General features: G+C 46.1%; 1 protein-coding gene across 2 annotated transcripts in view; it reads right to left on the minus strand.

Annotated features, from left to right (window-relative positions):
- Positions 1-2955: 2955 nt before the first annotated feature.
- The window catches only part of LAMA4 (laminin subunit alpha 4), a 576642-nt gene continuing 558524 nt past the window's right edge, over positions 2956-21073 (minus strand). For both annotated transcript variants that reach the window (XM_069607855.1, XM_069607854.1), the window contains exons 39-40: positions 16676-16795; positions 2956-3633 (exon numbers count right to left, since the gene is read on the minus strand). In XM_069607855.1, coding sequence (XP_069463956.1) covers positions 3488-3633; positions 16676-16795 — 266 coding nt within the window. In that variant the 3' untranslated portion in view covers positions 2956-3487. The remainder of the gene's footprint in view (positions 3634-16675; positions 16796-21073) is intronic.

The raw sequence follows: 21073 nt of genomic DNA on the forward strand, positions 1-21073 counted from the left end.
TTTTTCCCCAGCACGCTACCTGAAGACACTGGCTGCTGTCCGCGGATCCAACATGGCAACATTTTTTAAAAAAATGATGCACCAGAAGTTTTTCAGCTCCAATCAAACCTACTTTTTGGCTTTTTTTAAAAAACACTACTGGACGGATTTACACCGAATTTACAAAAGCACGCTTTCAGGACCAAGCTGCTGCTCCTGGTGCAAATTTGGTGAAAATCCGTCCAGCAGTTTGGGCTGTAGGTGTGAGCAACATTTTGTTTCCATTGCATCCATGAGGATTTCCACACATTTCGGCATATTGATATTGATATTTTATTTCTATTTGTGATGGGGCTTCCCATGCCTCGGGCCGCCCTGTACTAGCATCAAAGCATACGCACACAAAAAGACTTGCACACGCAAGTCTGATTGTTCCAGGGTCCCGGCGACATCTGCCTCACGGGCCGTCTTTATTCTTGACGCGCATGCACGGCCATAACGAGGCTCGCGCATGCGCACATGCATTACGGACGTAACACTATTGCGCTCGTACACAAGTGTTTCAGAGCGCGACAAGGCAAGGGAGGGGAGCAGGGGAGAACAAAACAACGATATTACTAGGCCCAGTGAAAGTGAGAACACGCATGTGCATGGGAGAGGAGGAGGAGAAAAGTGCATGGAAGGGGGAGAAGTGGAAAGTGCGGAGCAAAGGAGAAACAGATAAATAATAATAAATAAATAAATAATAAAGGCAACAAACATTGGTAGTGCAGTCAGCAAGTGGCAAGTGCTGCGTTTAAGGCAGCAGACAGGGTAGGTCTGATAAGTGCAGGAAGAAAAAGGGGGGACTGTATGGGTACAGATACAGACCCCAGTGCAAGGGGTGGCCCGGAGGCAGTGTGGGAGGGTGGCAGGGTGAGCAGGTACCTGGGCCCGGAGGACAGAGGGTGGCCAGGTGCACGGTGCCAAGAGAGAACAGATCAGCAGGGGAGAGGGGGAGCGAAGGCAGAAGCAAAAAGGAAGGTCTTGAGGTGCTTTCAGAACCAGAGATGGTTCGCCTCAAGTTTTAAAGTGGCAGGGAGGCTGTTCCAGAGGGAGGCCAGCCAAAGACAGAGATCTACCCCTAGCTCGTTTCTTTGAAAAATAGCTTGAGAGCGGAGGTATTTGCGAGGGGTAGCTGAAGGTATTTTGGACTCAGGCCCCAGACAGCCTTGTGGACAATGCAAAGGGTTTTGAATTTAATCCTTGCATCCACTGGGAGCCAATGGAGAGATTTCAGAGCTGTAGAGATACGATCCCAGGGCTTGAGGCCAAGGACAAGTCTTGCAGTCCTGTTCTGGATTAGTTGCAGAGGGCGGAGAGTAGAGTAGAGACAGGTAGATTTAGAAAGAGGCTGTTACAATAGTCCAACCTAGAGGGATCCCCCTATAACTTTGCCCCTCCATTGACGAAACCACACCAAACTTCACAGAATCATTCCGAGGAGCCATGTACTTTTTTTAATGTTTGATGAGGATATATATGTGTGTGTGTGTGTGTGTGTTGTGGGGTAGGTGGTATGAGGGGCTGGGAAAGGGTTTGGTAGAGGATAAGTGGGGGACTGTTAAAGGGGAGCAGGGGGTAGAAAACCAAAACTAAAATGAAAACAAAGTCAAAGTAAATTACTAGGCTGTCATTTATTTTGATGTTACAACGTAGAACTGGTTGCACGATTTCACTTAATCTAATATTCTTCAGTAGCTTTATGTTAAGGGTGAAGGATTATCTGATAAAAATGTGTATCCTTCCCTCTGCATTTGACTTTTCTGTTCATTAAATAAGGAGTCTCTAGATCTGGTTCTAAAGGCAAATTCCCTTTCATGTTTTTAGAATATCCACAGAAATTATATTTGAATTCCCTATATCTAAATGAGACTTACTGACATAGTCAGTGGTTTGCTGAAAGACTGTTGTGGTTGGGACGCTCGAGGAGTGCACTTTGATACCTTTGATTTAGCATGATTGAGGTTCTCTCCTAAAAAAACTGATATACTTTCAAAGTTTGTTAAATCTAGGTTTGTACAAATAAGTAAGAATAGAACTGATTTGCTAATCGATTCCAAACCATGTATGTGGAGAGCTGCCCCTCATTATTGTGAAGCGGAGCTCGGACTGCAGTGGCCCACACTTTCCATCTATTCTTCAGTGCATTCTGGGATCATCCGATGGTGGTCGAGAGGTTTTGTCTATCAGGCAATCTAACTAAAGGGACTGAGATCTAATTCCAGCCTCCAGATTGGACCACATGACCACACATTTTGAGTGTGTGTGCATTACTTCATACATTTGTGCCTCAGATTCCATAACTGCTACATTTGTGGAATTGTTTGGAAAAGGTTTGCATCCATTTTTTTTATTTATTTATCTGCGGCTACTTGTGCAGTGTTCACTACACTTAATCGTTGCAAGGTAGTCAGCACTTGCCCCCTATGTGTTAAAGGCAGCATAGTGGTGCAGTGGTGTGTAGCAGGTTGGGTCTGTGTGAAGGTTATCTGCATAGGTGACCAGGGGAAAGGGTTTTGAAGCCGTATGCCACTCCTGCCCTTCTTACCTGAGAGTTTGCAACACCTTCAGCAATGTTAATGAAGGAGTCTTGAAGCCTCAGACTGTAAAATATATATTTGTGTGACACCCACTGGTGAGTGGCGAGAAAGCCTGTATTGTTGGTGGATGATCATGAGCGGGAGCTTATCGATGTTGAACATGATGGGGGAGAAGAGTAGCCTTGCATACTCCAGGCAAATGGTACTACTGCACCTGGTTGGTATGGCCTGCTACACACCACTGCTTACGCCAAATAAAAAAGAAACATATTCATTAATAGCACATTTAACATTTCAGCTTAATACTTAGTCCTTTTCTGGTCCTATGATTTTCACTTGACATGCAATTTACCACACTTCGCATCGTTAGAGGATGACGACCTGATAAGCGGTATTTATATTTCAAACCTGGCATACTGGTTTTATTATAACACAAGAAGGTAGCCTGGGAAACTCCCTGGCACAGTAAAACATTAATTTGTGTTTATTTTTCCATGCGCATTAGCAATCATTGCAAAGCGAACAAGAATTTGTACATTAGAATCTTCGGGGTGATCGCTCTAAGTTGTAAAACAGTTTTCATTAACTGCTTATGTGTGTTGTCCGTGTTACTACAACCATGCCAAACAATATCCTTTTGAAGTATCTCTTGATCGATTATCAGTTAACAATACATCTCTATCATACAATGTGCAATGCAGAAGCAAAATTTGTTTCGCAAAAATGGTGGCTGTTTGTTTTGCATTATGTTTGCTGCCAATCGTGAACATTTCAAGTGCATTCGTTGTAGTGCGTGCTCTACAGATTTCTCAGTGCTAGACAGTTGCTGGAATGAGTTGTCTTTGTTACAGTTCATGTGCCCTCATTGTATCTTATTTTCCAGTGCTGCTGTAGACAATTCCACCAATTTTTGATCTTGTGCCACCTCAGGCTGCAGGACAGGTGTTGATGCTCACTGCTCCGTTGACGAGGGCTGCTTTGCTGAAGTTTACCGGTTGGCCATCAATCATAAAGTTGCGGATGCATCCTGTGTAGGAGTTACGGGTTGTAAGGCTTGGCGCTAGCATTGACTCTGATGATAGAAAAGAAAGAAAGACTAGAGTTAGAGTCATTTACTTCCACTTCGAATCTGAATTACAGTTGCAAAATTCTGTGGAAGTCGAAATCATGATTGTGTTACAGTACTCTAAGTTCCACAACTTCATCTTACTGTGGCCATCTCCAAATGTTATGTTATGTTAAAGGTACTTATATTGTGCACCGTCACCAACAGAATTGGTCCCCAGGCGCTCTGGTGGATCTGTAAACGAGAAGGTGGGCTGGCTTAGTAAGATGAAGAGAGAGTAGGATAGTGAGAGGAGTGGTGTACTGTTGGCAGCAACTTGGTGGACACCGGGTGCTGAGCTTTGGTGCGAGTAGTGGATCGGTGTCAGTCCGCGTGCACTGTTGGTGCGGCTTATGTGTTGTTGCACTGTGGTGAAATGTGTGCAGCTTGTTGTGCGAGGGGGTTGTGTGAGTTTTTTTGAGATAAGTATGCAGAGAGTTTGAATTTATATTAGTTAGAAGGTTGTATGACATTTAACATGCAAGCATTCACAGTTCTGTCTAAGTGTAGCACTTGCTGACCTACATAATTCCATCTAAGTGTGGCACTCGCTAATCTTCACAATATTATCTAGATACCGCGCAGGCTAGTGTTCTCAATTCTAAGTGTGGCGCATGCTAACAACCAAGTTCCATCTGGGTGATACAAAGGGTATACACAATTATTATATGTTTAATGTTAAAAAGTAAATATATCTTTGTTTTTTTAATCATATTCTGGCCTCACATTAAAAATGTTATTTCAAGAATGCTCTTAATGTAATGATCTTTGAAAAAGACCCACAGGCCTTTTCCTTACATTCAACAGAGCTTTCTCAGTTAATGGAGAATGTCATATTCTGAGTATGTGGACGGGGAAAGTCAATTGGGCAGTCTCCTAGTGTTGTAGGCTGCCAACCACAGCCTTCACACGGCTCAACTTGATGCAGCTGTCACTTGTAGGGACTGCTCACGGGTACACTTAGACGTAAGTTGTCCACTGCATGCAATTTTGGTTACTTCTGCATGGATTATGCTGAAGACCCGGGTTCATGCACTTTTAAATCCGTCCGTGAAAACGATTGTAAATGCATTTGCATATTTTACTAAGGAGGATTTCAAAATGGAATGGAGCCTCCCTACCTGCCTGAAAATGTGATGAGAAGGAGAAAGATGCGTGTGGTTCTGTCACACGGAGCGCATGGGGAATGTGGTAGCAGTCTTTACGCTCTGCTTCTCAGCTCTTTGGCACACAATCACGAGTACTGCATGGATCATAGATTACTGGCAGAGACCAAGTTAGGATCTGTGTCCTCATTAAAAAGAGCCTGTGTGTCTGTAGAGGCATCCATGTCTATTTGCATACTGAACACCAATTCCTTTGCATTTGGCAGAAGGTGTATACACCTGCAGCAATTTTGACTAAATTTGTATTTAAAAAAAGCATGAACTTGTTAAAGCCACTTCACTTCGTTACAGATTACGCATTAGCCTAAATTCATCTTGTTGAATAGTCATGATAAATCTGATGCTGTAGAGCTGAACCTGGCAACCATTAACAAAAACAAAGCAGAAAAGGCACATCAAGAGAACATCAAGGATATAGGAAAACTCTGATGAGATAAACAGCGAATCGAATCTTCTAAACATTTGTGTGTTGGTTTCGGAGAGATGTGGCAAACAACTTAAGTGCTGTCGGCATGGCACCCTATTAACAGTATTTGAAATGTAATCAGGACTTCCATGAATTGTTTCTTTCTATTAAGGTTGCTTTGAATTTTGGGTTGATGGAGATTTGTGCACCTTCAAAACCATGAGTTAATCATTTTTAGCCCTGATGAAGGTTTGCTATCTTATACCCATTATTGGCTGAATCATATTTCAATGGATATTTGCCCTCGGTAGTAGCCATGGGGAAGGACGGTATGCAGTGATAAAATCGCAGCAAAAATGTCATCTGTGCAAAACATTGCGGCAAAAATGCCATGGTTGGACCCGGTAAAGATGTACCCCATTATACCATTTAAGAGCGGAGGTTCCGGGGGTGTCCCACGCTTCCCTTAAATGGTATAATGGGTCCAGCGGTTGCAGGGGTTTCCCCCGCATCCTTTACATGGATTGCAGCGGCAAAACCACAGCCTTTTTGCCGTGATATTTTGCATCCACGACCATTTTTGCCGTGATTTTAACACATGGAACCGAAAGGACATGTTCTGTTTGGGACTGAGAATAGAGCTATCTGAAAATACTTCAGTTGGTCTCCTTGCCACATCTTTAAATCGTTTTATGGTAACCTGTGCTCTAGCTGGGCATCTTTAGTCCCTTATGTGTATTTGTTTCTGTTAAACCTGCATACTTTGCATATACCTGGAGTTCAATCATTTGTATGCATGTACAAAGTACCATTATGTAAGAATGTTTCCCTCTACTATTTTTCTAGAAATAAACTGTGTACATTTTTTTTAGTTTACTTTTATTGCTATCTTTGCAATGCAAAATCACAGTGGAGGACATTGGGTGTCATAGTCACAAATGCAACCCACAAGGTTAATTGTCCCCAACAACTGCAATATAGGAAAAGTAATGGTAGAAATTGATCACTGAAGTAAGATAGAATAGTATGTTAACATGAAATAAAACAGAACCGCCTAAACGTCTAACTGGTTTAGATAACTGGCCTAAAGATGGTGCAATGTACCAGTAGACATCTATCGCCAGATTATACGATTGATATAATTGATAGGGTTTGTAGCTTTTTTTTTTTTTACTTTTATTTGTTCAGCTTGGTAACACAGGTACAGGTGAGTTACAATCAGAGCATGTACAATCAAAGTAAAATATAGACAGTACAGATAGGTAGAGCGAATGAAAAGATCAGTCAATACACATGGGGGACACACACAGGGCGGTCACAGGGCTAAAGTGAAGGCAATTCAGGAGATAGTAGGGGAGTGGCAAGGGGAGAGGGCTGGGGACGCAGGGTCTGAGTCCGTGTCAGCAGGGGACATGAATGAGCGAAACTTTGACCAGATATCTCTAGATCTGGAGTGGGCGGGCTGTTGTACGGCCCAGGATTCCTCGGTGTCTGAAGCCCACGTGACCGCCCTGAGCCACTGTGCATGAGTAGGTGTAGTAGGGCGGAGCCAGCAGAGTAGGATAGAGCGTACTGCAAGCAGCATACAAAGGCCAGCCAGTCTCCTAGGGTTACGGTGTAGTTCTGGGAAGTCGTGAAAGAGACACCTCATTGGGGAAGGGGTAATAGGGTGGTCGAGGATAGTTGAAACGGTGTCGCATACTGCGTGCCAGAATTGAGTGAGTCGAGGGCAGGACTAGATCATATGAATATAGCCAGCGTCGTCACATCCGCACCTGGGGCACCTCGGGGAGAGCTCATTGGAGATGCGGTGGAGTCTGATCGGGGTGTAATGGTACCTGTGGAGCAATTTGAATTGGATCATTTTAAAAAGGGAATTAAAGGAGACCCCGTGGGTGTGTGCACACATATGGGCCCATTGTTCGTCGGTCATTTCCAGTCCGAGGTCGATCTCCCAAGAGTTTTTTAATTTGGAAAATAGGGGGGGTGATCTGGTCTGCACCAATGTGTAGAGTCTGGAGATTTTTCCCCTCATAGGAGAGGGTGAGGACAGTTCCATGATCGCGGGCTCATCTGGTAGTAACGCAGGGAAGGTTGGGTATTTGTGCTTAATGGATTTTCCAGAGGGCCGAGTATTGGAGCCAAACGGAAGGTTTCCGCCTCAGAGACGGCGGAAGGTCTGGCCACTCTATAAAAGTGCCCTGTTCGAAATTGTCCCGGAGAAATTCGTAGCCAGCTTCTGCCCACCGGCGAACGACAGAGGGAGGAACTTGTGGGACCTCTGGTAGGAAATTCCAGAGTGGTAAAATACCATGAAAGGGATAGGTGACACCCAGTAATTGCCACGTTTTTGATAAAGCCAGTGATATACAGGTCGCCGGGTCAAGTGAGTTTAGCATCTTTGGCATGGGCGCGATCACCAGGGAAGGGATGTCGCGGTCGCTCACTGATAACTTTTTGAGCCTGACGTGGGGCAGAGGATCTGAGGTGTTAAACCAGTATGCGGTATGTTGAAGTTGAGCCACCAGCCAGTACACGAGGAAATCAGGAGCCCCGAAGCCACCAGCCTCCATCGGGGCAGTTAGGGTTTTAAGTTTTAGTCGGACCGCGCCCGAATGCCAGAGGAAAGTGTTAAGAGTGTGGGTCAAGCCCTGAAAGAACTCGCTACCCGGCCACTGTGGGATGCTGGCAAATCTGTATACGAGTTGGGGTAGTACTACCATCTTCAATATTCCTATTCTGCCGGCCAGTGAGAGCGGGAGTTTACTCCAACCCTGTGCCCTTACTGTAAGATTGCTAAGGTATTTTTGGTAATTCTCATCGAAGATCAGTTCAGTTTGGAGTGAGACTACAATACCTAAGTAGGTGAAAGCAGATGGGGCCCACGTCCCAGGGTGTCTGAAGGGGGGAGTATGCTGGCCGTGAGCGGAAACAGGATAGGTTTACAACAATTCACTTTGAGACCAGAGATACGACCAAAAAGGACGACATCTTCCAGAATCGGGGCCAGATTAGTTTCAGGGGAACTGATGAAAAGAAGGGTGTCATCCGCATATAAGGAAACTATGTCCGAGGAACCTGAGGTACGCAGACCCTTATGCGCGTGACATTGGCGTAGCATGTCCGCAAATGGCTCAATTGCCAGAGCAAAGATTAGAGGGGAAAAGGGGTAGCCCTGTCTTGTGCCCCTGGCTACTTGAAAAAGGGGGGAGTACCGATCTTCAGTGCGAACTCTGGCTACAGGGTCGGAGTAGAGTAACCTTATCCAGGAGAGAAAGGTGGGGCCGAATTTACATTTATCAAGCACACGCCAAAGATACTTCCACGAGACGGAGTCAAAAGCCTTTTGCATATCAAGTGTTGCAGCTACCACATGGACATCTGGGCTCACCCTGCTTATGATGTTGAAGAGGCGCCTCAGATTTAAAGAGGTTGAGCGTCCCGGGATAAATCCCGCTTGATCTGGGGGGAACAATGTATGGCATATAGGGTGCTAGAAGTAAGGCGAGTAGTTTGGCAAAGATCTCAACATCACAATTGATAAGTGTGAGTGGGCGGTAGGAGCCACAGTGAGGGGTTTGCCAGGTTTTAGCAAGACTGTTATTATTGCTTCGCGGAGCGAGGGGGGGAGCTGACCTATTTCCACTGACTCTTCCCAAAGGGCCATCAAGCGAGGAAGTAGGAGCGATTTAAAGTGCTTGTAAAATTCCATCTGATCCCAGGGATTTTCCTGAAGAGAGCGAGTCTATAGCTTCCGATAGCTCCTCAGGGGTGAATGGATTCTCAAGGGAGCCAATGGTTTCGGGGGAAAGGAATGAGAGGGGGAGACTATCCAAATAGGAATCAATTTCCGATGTTGTGGCGCTGTCTGTTCGAGCATATAGAGATTCATAAAAGGAGAAGAATTCGGAATTAATATCTTGGGGTGAGGTGGCCAGGGTACCATCAGGCCTCTATCCCGGGGATGGGCGGGGCTCCAAACTCTCGGCAGAGAAGCCTAGCCAGGAGGCGGCTTGGGCGCTCGCCCTCGCCATATTTCCTCGCGAGGCCTGGGTCATCCAAAAACCTTAGTTCACGATCTGCCAGAGAGCGGAAGGTGTCCAGTTCTGTACCGATTATCGTGAGGGTTTCGGGGGTTTGGTGAAGCGTGTATTGGACCTCAAGAGCGGACAGCGTCGCCTCGCTCTCGGCCATTCCCCTTTGGATGGTTTTAAGGATGCCGTTTTCCGTGAAAAGGGCAATACCCCTAATATAGGCCTTGAAAGGGTGGCCTGCTAGGACACCGTGTTAATGTTGATCTCGAAGAACTCCTCGATTGCCGACTCCAGCTCAGAGATGAAAACCGGGTCGAGGAGGGACTGCGGCTTCATTCTCCAGTATCTGGTCCGACCGTGGTCGGGGCCCCAACCTAGGGTAATAGTGACCGGCGAATGGTGAGAGAGGGTTCTGGGTAGGATCGTTAGGGAAGATATTTTCCTTATAAGTATATCAGACACCAGCCACTTGTCGATTCGGGAATAGGAGTCATGAACCGAGGAGTAGAAGAAGGAAGAGCGTGAATCGGGACATAGAAGTCTCCATGCGTCAACAAGGGCCAGGTGGGGGAGAGACGAAAGTGTGGTATAAGCAGCCTTAGTGAGTTGACGGGGTCTAGAGCCAGATCTGTCAAGGTCTACATTGAATATAGTGTTGAAGTCTCCTCCCCAGAGGATTGGTAACAGTGGGAAGCTATCGAGGAGGGCAGTGAGGTCTGTATAGAATTCGGGATCGTCAATATTGGGACCGTAAATGTTTAGCAGGACCATCTCTTTGTTCTGCAGAATACCATGGACTAGCACATATCTGTCCTGGGGGTCAATCGATGTAGTTATAGGGTTAAACTTAAGGCTCCTGTGAATCAGGGTCATGACCCCTGGCTCTGGTTAGAATAGGTGGTATAATACCTCTGAGGACCCCATGCTTCAGCAAACCTTTCACAGTACTCAGTGCAGGCATGTGTTTCCAGTAGGAACAGGATCTTAACCCCATGACGTTCGGCCTGGAGCTGTAGTAGCCTCATTTTCTTATGGTTTCCCAGATCCCAAACATTCCAGCTCATGAATGTCAGGGTGTCCTCACCCAACAGCCCAGGGGTAGTCATCAGGGATTGCAGGTGAATGGCGTAGTGCCCCCCATGATCTGTATATAGCGCAGATGGATCTGCAGTACCATTGGATCCACAGCGCCCTGCACTCTACCTCCTCTGTTGAATACAAGCCTTTTTTAACATAGCACCCAATTCCCCCCACCCCCTCCCACATTCCTCCCCCAAACAGAGGAATGATAACCCCATAAGTAAACAACCAAATCCAAACCAATGGCATCAGCGCCTGGGGGGCCTGTGAACCGGCCTGGCAGTAACGCTCCAAATCGGGAGGCAATATTAGGATAAACTTGGTGCCCAGGACTGTTGTCAAGTGGCACCCGGGTAGAGTCCCCCTAGGGTAGCCCAGGCACTGTTGCGCGATCAAGAAACAGATCGCTCAAGACCGGGTTCATAGTTTCATAGACAGTCGGATCTTGACAGTATATGAGTTCAGCTACACACATGGAGAAGGTGTCTTAATAGTAGATGTAGAGAATGGTCTCCACCTACATCCTCAAAGCCGGAAGTCTATACTGTAGTAGCTCAGTGTCTCAACACATGGACAACATAATCAAGGAGCTAAACATTAACCATATTTGTTACGAATGCGGCGTTGCCGTGATAAGCCAAGAACCCAATCATGAGCAACCAGTTAGGAACATAGTGAGAACATCATACATTGCAAAGAGGCTTCAGCCAGGGAAGCGTTTAATCGAGGAATCTGGAGGCCTCCTCCGGGATCGTAAAGAAATACACCCGGTTAGAGTTTTCGATCCTCAGTTTAGCAGGGTATAGCATGGCATATTTGACCTGTAGATCTCGAAGCCTCCTCTTCACCGCCACGAAGGTTTTGCGTTCTCGCTGGACCGCCACCGAGAAGTCTGGGTAGAGGTGGACCCTTGAGGCGCCCAAAAGAAGTTCACCCTTGATTCTTGCCGCCCTGAGGAGGGTGTCACGATCACGGAAATTTAGAACACAAGCTATGATGGGGTGTGGCGGTGCACCCGGTCTAGGTTTTGCCATGAGGGCTAGGTGTGCACGCTCGATTGCAAACTGAGGGGAGAGCTTTGGAGAGTCCAGTAGTTGCAGTAGCATGTGTTCGACGTAGTCCTCCATTGGCTCCTGTATGCCGTCCTCAGGTACTCCGATAATACGGAGGTTGTTGTGCCTCGAGCGGGATTCAAGGTCCTCATTTTTCTTCTCAACCTCAGTGACTCGGCCAGAGAGAGCCGAGACCTCAGCCCTGAGGGAGCTCAAGCCATCCTCGACAGTGCTCACTCATGTCTCAACCTCAGTGACCCGGCCGTCAGTCTTTTCTAAATAGGCCTTAATGGAGGATATAGTGCCGTTCATGTCGTCCAGCTTGCTATGAAATGTGGTGAAGCCCTCCCGGATGTACTCCATTATCTTTTGGGACTCGGCCAGGTCTGATGCCGACGTGTTGGGTGATTCCTGATCAGGTGCCTCCCCCGCAAGGCCCACCGAGGACTTTGTAAACATGTTGATTGAAGATTGCTTTTTTCCGGCTCTATTGGTCATGATGCCAGGAGGAGAGTAGGATCTTTGACCCAGGGAGGCAATGGGGGTATCGGGAGAGGTTGATGATGCAGGAGAGACCGACAGGCGTTTAGAGTGTTCTGGGCGATGAGGGGCCCTCACAGATAGGATAGAATGCCGCGTTGCAACCGGGTGCGGGGGCTATGCTCGCCGTCGTCCGCAGGGCCGAGACTCCGGAGGGTTGCAGGGCGGTCGGCGGGAGAGGCCACCGGGCCGGATCACGCTGGGAACCCTGGGCAAGAGCTGAAAGTGGAGGAGCAACACAATGCGACAGTGGATGCGGGGGCAGCAGCCGAGGGCTCCGCTGCTGTAAAACCAGATCAGGTGGCCAGGCGGACAGGGTCCCCTGCGTATTGAGTATGGACTGCCAAGGGCCGGTAGGCCCGGTCACGCCGAAGAGGGCAGTGCGGAGGATCACAATTTGTCAGAGTGCACAATTAATGTTGGCAGGACAGTAGGCCTTCGATACAGGGGAGGTCCATTGCGGCACAGGAGCTCAGGTGGTCATGGTGGGCAACAGGGCCACAGGTGCAGCACTACCCAAGAGGACTCCAGGCTGATGTACGAGTTGCAGGGGGCAGCGACTGATGGGGCCCACACCTAGGGCCAAGGTTGGGCGTTGTGTGTCAGTGTCGAGGATCGGAGGGGCCCAGTATCTGCCGTGGGTCTCTAGTATTCAGAGTGATCCACCGAGCGCGGGACTCCACCTGATGTCACGGGTGCCGAAGATGTGAGGGGCAGAATCCATTCACACTCCAAGGACGGCACTGGAGCCTCCACCAGGAGGGGGGCAGGATGCCCCGCGGTTCTATGTGACTCACCAATGTCCAGTGTGAGGAGGTGTCCTGCGAGTCGGCCTCCCGGCGAAGGGTCTCCAGAGAACAAGTAGAAAGCAGCACGCCACCCGAGGAGGGTCAGCGGAGCAGCACGCTCTAGATGTGGAAGCGGTCCTCGGGTCCAAACAGGGGGCTGGTGCTCCAGGCCGGGCTGTCACAGGGGCATGGAAGGCAGGGAGAGAGGTTGCATCAGAGCGCAACGCGCCCCTCCCCCACGGCAGGCCTCAAAAAAGCCGTGGCACAGCCGTCTCACCTCTCTGGAGCTGGGAGGCGGGAAGGAGCGGTGCCGGCTCTCGTCCCAGACTGCGGGGGCCGTATCTCAGCTGTCAGGCTGTCCCGGAGGGCGGCGTTCGGGGAGCACACTCCCAAGGCTTAGGTGCAGTGGATCCAGCAACAGATTCTGGGTTGAGTTGGGCACCGCTGCGATATTTTGTATAAGGAGGGTGCCTTGCGACACGGAGCGCACGTTCAGGTGGCCATCTTGTTCGAGCGCAACAGTGCCCTCCAGGTTTGCAGCTTTTCCATGCAGTAACTGGGACTGACCCTGCTTAGCTTCTAAGCAAGGTAGCAGCCATGTTGCATAATTATTAGATTTTTTTTAACACTGTCTGCCCCGGTGATCTGCTGCGGAGCAGACAGTCAGATCTTCTTCACACAAAAAAATGCCAACAACGAGGAGCGCTGTGCGGCTGCCAGCCTTGTTGGCATTTCTTTTTTAGGAGGAGGTTTGCAGGTCACCTGTTGTCTGGCCCGTCAATATGTAGCAATGATATTATGCTTGCTGTCAGGGCCCGGACCCAATGTTATTATGTTGTCCAGGCTCTTGCCCAACTTAAGCAATGTTGCTTGTTGCTCTTGCCCAGCGACAGCCTAATTAATTTAAAACTGCTGCTGGCTGTGCTGCCCGGTAAGCAATCATGCTCCCAGCGGTGCATAGCTTACTACTTTATTTGCTTCCAACGCTGGTGTACCATGCCATCACACTGGTCACATGTTTTTTTAACATGTGTTTCCGCACTGTCCATGCATGCCAGCCTGGCAGATATGCTCAGACTCAGTGTGTCTTTGATGCACCCTGGCTGGTGCGCACGGGCAGGCAGTGGCACACAGCAGAGACGGCCGGCAGCAACTGCCCTGAGCCTTTTTTTTAAGTCCCTTTGGGCCTTGGCTTGAAGGAAGCAGGCGGGACCGGGACAGTAGTCTCCTCTCCTCCGGAATCTCAGCCAAAGGTGAGTCCTTGAGTAAATAGATTATCCTGTCACAGTGTCTGCTCTGATTCCTTCATCACAGTCAGACAACTCATTCAGTAATAATGTCCTATAGAGTTTACTTACAAAAAACACAAAATGCATAATAAATTAAAATCCACATGACAGCATGTAAATCCTTAATAACATGTTAAGCCAAAAGAATATCATTGTGGCTTTAATTTTCACATCCTTATTGGAAAACTATAAGTCCCACAATGCAAGATAATGGCAAACTGAAAAATCTAGTTAACTCCACAGTGCTTTCAGTGATTTAAGAGTATGTAATACAAGACGTTGCGTAATAAAGAAAGATAGATATGCACATTCTTTGTCAATAACTTCCAACATACTGTTATTCATGATGTTGAAAACATTTGATTAGTGACTTAAAGAAACTTTATTGTTTTGCATATCAAGATAGTAGACATGGATATAAACGAATCTTCAAATGGGCACTTTGTGTTGCTCACTTTAACTTGCACAGATTTGCAAGGTAACCAGTGTTTTGTGAGCTATTTGAGTTGGACATGTTCCCTCATGCATATGAAAGGCTCTGCAACATGTGACATGGACTGCAGCAGTGTGGCTGGTGGTGGGCCATCTAGCACTAAGTCAGGCCACCGGGCCGCCGGGCCGGCATTAGTGATCTAAGATTTTTTGGGCACTGCCACTTATTATTTTACAAGTTAAGCACTGGGGCATGTAGGGAAAAAGGAGGCTCTGAATTTTAGACATGTCAGCATTTCACCAAAAACTGAAAATGTATCACATTTGTCAACAAGAGTGTGAGACTCGGGTGCAAGACTGGACTGAAGCCGGTGTGAGTCCGTATTGTAAGTGCATAGAAACATACACGGTAAAAGGGGGGCTTTGAATTCACCATTACATAAAAGCTGGTATTTTCAGTTAGCATCACACTATGGAAGAATGGACTGTGTTGCAATGAAGACAAAGACTAACAGGCCTGTGGTGCAAAACATTGGTGCAAGATAATGGCACAAGCCGGCTCATTTTAAAAGAGAATAAATGTGCAGAATGAAAGCTGCTTTCTTACAAGGAAGAACTGAGGAATTTGAAGCCTGTTATGCTCAAAGCAAGCTCATTGTTCATTTTCAGAGCAGGAACCAGCGCAGAGATGTAGCCATTTGCATCAGTTGGCTGCTGCCTGAATCACGGCCAAAGGTGTAGGCTGAACACATGCTCTCTGTAACCTTCTAGTGGGTTGGTTACTTGACAAAGGGAGGTGGTGTTGATTGGCACGTGACATTGTAAGAGGCAGGCATTGTCTTACACTTTCTTTAAGCAAACATGCATTTCATGGGCAGGCCAGAGAGAGAGGATTTAAAAAGGGCTGTGTATCAGAGGGAGGGGTCACTCTCTCGCTCTCTGGGTCGGTGTGTGCTGCATTTGCTGACGGCAAGCAGGCTAGTCAGTCTCCGTCTATTGGATGAGTTTGTGTGATGAGCTGTCCTGTCGAAAAGGGAGAAGAAGGAGATAAAGAGACTTTCTGTGTGAGCACTGAACTGCTGGGCTGAGTGGGAGTACTGCCTTGCAGTCTGAGGGCACACAGAACCAAGTGTGTTTCTGGTGAGTTCACAAATACAAGTAAGGTGTACGATCTAGCAGGTTAGGGAATACTGTGTTGCATTCACATCAACACATGTGGGTAGTTCATTTTATGTGTATTATTCACTGTCCCAGAAGTAGGTTTCAAGTAAGCCAACTGATAATTGTCAAGCTCAATTCTAGCAGAACTCTTGGCATCTATCGCAAAATGGGTGTTTGAAGTCCATTGGGAGAAAAAGATATTTACTGTAAGGGAGTTGAATTGACAAATGAAATGTGGGTTAATGGCTATGCTTATTTGAATTTTTGAATCACAGTAAATGTCATGTAAAAACTCACTACATTGTATATGTGATGGCTATTTCTCATAAGTTCTAATTGCTTATAAAGAACATATAGAAGAAATAAATCAGCATTGGTCTATTTAGTATGTGTCTTCGTTACTGGTGATAGCGCTACTTGTAGTGAAGTCCATTTTCCATGTTGATGACTGTGACATCATCAGCATGGAAAATGGACTTCACTACCAGCAGCACTGCGCCGAACCACACAACAAAGGTAAGTTTCTTTTTTTGTTTATTTTACACAAAAACAAAACCAAATTAGCAGCCGTGTAGCAAACTACATGGGTGCTAAGTGTTGAAGGGGGAGCAGGGAAGGGAAGGGTGCGCTGACTGCTTAGGCAGCTCGGAACTCAGGCTTGTAGCATACATTACAGCCCGCGTTCTGAGCCTCCAATTTGGACAGTACCCACTCCCAGGTTGCTAATGAAGAATAGCCCATCGTCCTTTAAAAAATGGTCATGGCACTCCTTTATTATTAATATGGACCGGATTTCTTGACAAACAATTTCTGACTATTCCACATTTTGCCATTTGATTGCAGCAATTTGCAAATAATAATGATCTATTTTAGACATGTAGCAGCAAAATAAGTTCAACTAGGAAGTCATTTTTCTTTTCTCCTACTGGAGTTAATAAGAAACTAGATGAGAATCACTGGTTCTCAAGGCATAACACAGCCTATGAGGCAGTGCTACTGCAAGGTGACGTTCTGTGATATGTGGAGGAAAATGATACAACACAGAAAGTTGCTCTTCTTACCTGGCACACCACCCACAAACACAGGAACCTTCAAATCTTCTTCTTTTGGGTTTATTGCGGTCATTGCATGGCCCAATTCAGAGTCCACATCCAACTGAATCCCATGTGTGTCTCTTGTAACTGAAACGCAAAGAGAAAACACAGTGAGGTTTGTACAGTAGTGATTGATCCATTTTTATTCCTCCTGGCCCTTTAATAGTTCTGGGTAGAGAGATCTTAAGCTCTCTGAGAGCTTGCAGCAGCAGGTAGAGTGGCCATGATGTGAATCAGCTACTATGTGAAGTAGAAGAATGGTATATTGGTGAAGCTTGCTATAGTGTAGGCTATTTTGCAACAACTAATGCATATATGGAGGAGAGGGTTGATGAATGCTGCTTTTAAGACTACCACATGGTAATCCAGGACTTTGTGATCACATGCATCGAGAGGGGTTACGGCCTCCTTACTGGGTGTCCAGCACACCTGCTCTCCCCTGCCACACCCCCGGAATTCAGCCTACCATGCCGCAGCTCGCCTCATCAGAGACACCTGAACTTTCGACCGCATCTCTCCAACAATGCACAAGCTTCACTGGCTCCCTCTCCCCTACAGGATCACATTCAAAACTGCATGTATCACTGACAAAGCAGTCTTGAACAGAACATCAACATACTTGGCGGCTAAATTCCACACCACTGCAGGCTGTGGGTCCTCATGTAGCCAAACTATGAAAAGGCTGGAGTCTGACCTAACCTGTAAAGAGAAGACTCACAAACAGTCCTTCTCCTGCCACACCGCGATTATCTAGAACTCAATCACAAATGAACGGCTAAAAAACCCTGCCATCCTACAGGTCCACAAAACACTAATAAAGTGTCTCTCTCAATAATACCAGCTAGACAAATAAAAATAAAAACTCCTTCCCTCTACCTACATTAATGAGCAAATGTATGAAATGTGAAGCACGATGATGGCGCCCTCATGGGTATCCAGTAATTCTACTGAATAGAAAACTGAGAATCACATTAATAACTAAACAATAATACCGAAAAAATATTGATTAAAAAAAAAATATATATATGGGGGTTTGGTTAAGGGGTTAAACCAGGTGGGGAGGGAGTTGGGGGGGGGTTTAAAAGCATGTGAAAATGGGAAACCTCCAAAGTAAAAATAAAATCGATATTCTTTCGTTATAAAAGTTTAGTTTTAGTTATCAGTTTTTTAATTTGTTAAAATCACATAGATCACCCGCATGTTGTGAAGCACTCTGCTGCTCTGGAGCTAGGTTTGCAGATTAAGCAAAAAATAGAGTAAACTTAAATACAAATTAAGATCTTTTTTCTTTGCTTGCAACATTGATGTTCTTGTCAGGTTTGTGCTTAATTACAGTGTGGCTACATAACATAGTATTGACTTTCCTAATGCCCAAAAATCAGCTGCTTTGTGATCTGGACAGAGCCATCGTTAGGCCATTGTACTTTAACAAAAGCAGCATTTTCACTATTTGTAATTCTTTTTTTAATTGTGCAATTTGGTTAAACAAAATAACCTTAACACAAATTAAAAAAGAGCATTTACAATAGCACATAGTAACATGATACAATCACAGATCAATTCAACTAGCTACATCATAGAACAACATATTTAAAATTTAAGCACATACATTATACCCCATCACATTAGATATAGCTTATTTCGGGGCCCAGAATAGAGTACATCATGTAGCGCCCATCAGGCGCCTTTTTGCTTCCTTCCAGAAGTAATAAGCTGCCCCTGAGATCACCAGGGAATTTGCCCCATACAGCACTGACCACAATCGGTGGACCAAGCGCGAATATGCCCTGCGAGATATATGGACGAGAATGGTGCATTGGTCAACATGTGACCGCTAGATTCAGTTTGTTTACCACAAAGCCGACATATATTCGTAAATTGGTAAGATGTTTAAACGTAAATATATTATGAAGTCTCTCATTTTGTCGGAGCAAGGACGGGTGAGGCAGGTGAGGCAAGGACAGTCGATTTTGAAGGCCTGCTGTGTGAACACTGTACAGCGACTCAGTTTGTTAAGAGAATTTGTACGGTCCCAGTCCCAAGTTTTCCTCTTTAATAAAGTCAGATAATCTGGGTAATCGACTAGATTATTGAGCTGGAAACCTATCTTTTCGCAATGTTTCACATTTTCACTGCCATGATTTCAGAATGGCAATCCATGCCTGCCAATGTTATTTATTACTTGTGTGTGCCGGCACTGTCAAAATATCTGTATTAAACATGCATTTGGCTTGTGAGATATCTTTGAGCTGCAGCATGTAAGGATACCTTTTAGCCAATTATGGTCTACATTACATTATTGGGGGCATTTTTGCTTTTTGACTAGCCATTTTGTAAAGCAGTTTCAATTAAGTTTGACAAAGCTTCTAGGGAGAAGGGGCTGTGGCCTCCATAGCTACGGTTAACACAACCAGAAGCACTTCTCTGTGATGCAAAGACTGCCTTTCATTGGCCCTTTGGGTGTTGGTGATATATTTGTTTCCACAGGTGTTGTCTTGATATGGTGTCAGCCCCATGATAATATGTATATTCTGTTGTGTGTGATAACTCCGAGCCTTGGCGTGTAACATGTAATACATTTTTTTTAAACCTTTAATTAAACTTGGCAGACAAGGTATACAGTACATTGAAGATAAGCATTACAGCACTCATGTTTACAACAGCACTGTATCAAGGTCCCCAAGAAAAGAAAAACAATCACAGACAACACCTACAACTCACGTTCAACACATTCTTACATAGTTCTCATTTGGATAGCTGGGCTTTCTCACCCCGTCCAGCTGGGTGTTCAACCCTCATGTCCTGGTAGTATTTTGGAGGTCTCTTATTATAGTATGTTTGGAATTCCACCCATATGTACTCAGTAATGTGTCGGTATAAGTTTCCTCACAGTTCTCAGCCCAGGTCAAATCTGCCAAACACTCCTTGGTCTGTGGCGGCGGTTTATCTATCCACTTCTGTAGAATACATTGTTTGGCTATCCTGCACCCTATATTAACAAAAGCTGTCAGCTGCTTCGCTGGACTATCAGAACATAGGCCAAATAGCGACCCCATGTGCGCACATGCAACTGGTATACTCACTATTTCAGAAAGTGTATCAATCACTGATTCCCAAAAAGCACTCAAATAATTACAACTCCAGAGCATATGGAGGTGGTCTTCAACAACAAGGTGGCATCTCGGGCATGCACCATCTGCATATTGATTCTTTTTGCAATTCTTACACGGTGTGAAGTATAGTCTGTTAAGGATTTTAAACTGTATTAACTTAAATCTAGCATTCAGTGCTACAGTCTTGGTATGTGAACACATCAATTTTCACTGTTCATCTGATAGGTCTATGCCCATGTCCGCTGCCCATTTACGCCTCACTCCGGAGTTCAGCAGTTCTATCTTACCCATGATCATTTTGTATATTGTAGCCACCTGTCTGTGCCTCCATCATGAATTGGCAATGTAAACAAGAAGGTCATCCTCAGGGGGCTCTGCAAGTTATGTCCCCCCCGGCCGCAACCGCTGCCCAAAACCTATAGTATTTTATCAGCTCTAGGCCGGTGCCTCTGTGTTCTTGTTTCCATGTTTGCGGAGTGATAAATGTCCCTTCTGAGAACAAGTCGCCCAACACCCTGTATCCCAACCGCTCCCAGTTGGACATTACCAATCTCTCGCACGTGGGGGCAAGGCCAGGGAACCTCAACAATGGGAGCCATTTATAATATGGACGTGTCATACCCAGTTTCATATAAATTTAAAGCCACGCGCTCACCACGCTGTGGAATGGGTCATATGGGCAGTCATCCTTATTCGTTCCATTAAGCAACAGTGTCCTAATGTCTCAATCGCCTGCCGCTAGTTTCTCCAGTTCAACATGCAGCAGACTTTGCCCATTCCCATAGCAATATATAGCAAACTGTGCCTCGGAGGCCAGCCAATATAGCTCTAAGTGCTGTTCTACGAAACCACGCTTATCGTATGGCAATGTCATCTGCGTCAATTTCTTCCGAATAGCACCGGCATGGCACAAAAACTCCACCAGGGTCACATGAACCTTTGCAAAAAAAGATGTGTCTGGGACATTATCAAAAACGTACAGAAGCATGGCCAGTATTACCATTTCAACAAGGGCCAGTCTCCCTGCTCATGAGATAGGGGCCTTGGCCCACCTTGCTGCTCTTTCCTCCACGTATCGCTCCTGGTCGATGTAATTATCACAGAGGAGCACATTCCAATCCCTCAACATGAAAACCCATAGATATTTAATCCGATCGGTCACCCATTGGAAAGGGAAATCTCCATGTGGTTGCCTTGAGGCAGCTGTAAGTGGGAAGATTTCCGATTTAGTGTAGTTGATTACAAACCCAGA

Source organism: Ambystoma mexicanum, chromosome 4q (assembly GCF_040938575.1).
Source record: "Ambystoma mexicanum isolate Mex_15411 chromosome 4q, UKY_AmexF1_1, whole genome shotgun sequence".
NCBI classification, from domain to species: domain Eukaryota; kingdom Metazoa; phylum Chordata; class Amphibia; order Caudata; family Ambystomatidae; genus Ambystoma; species Ambystoma mexicanum.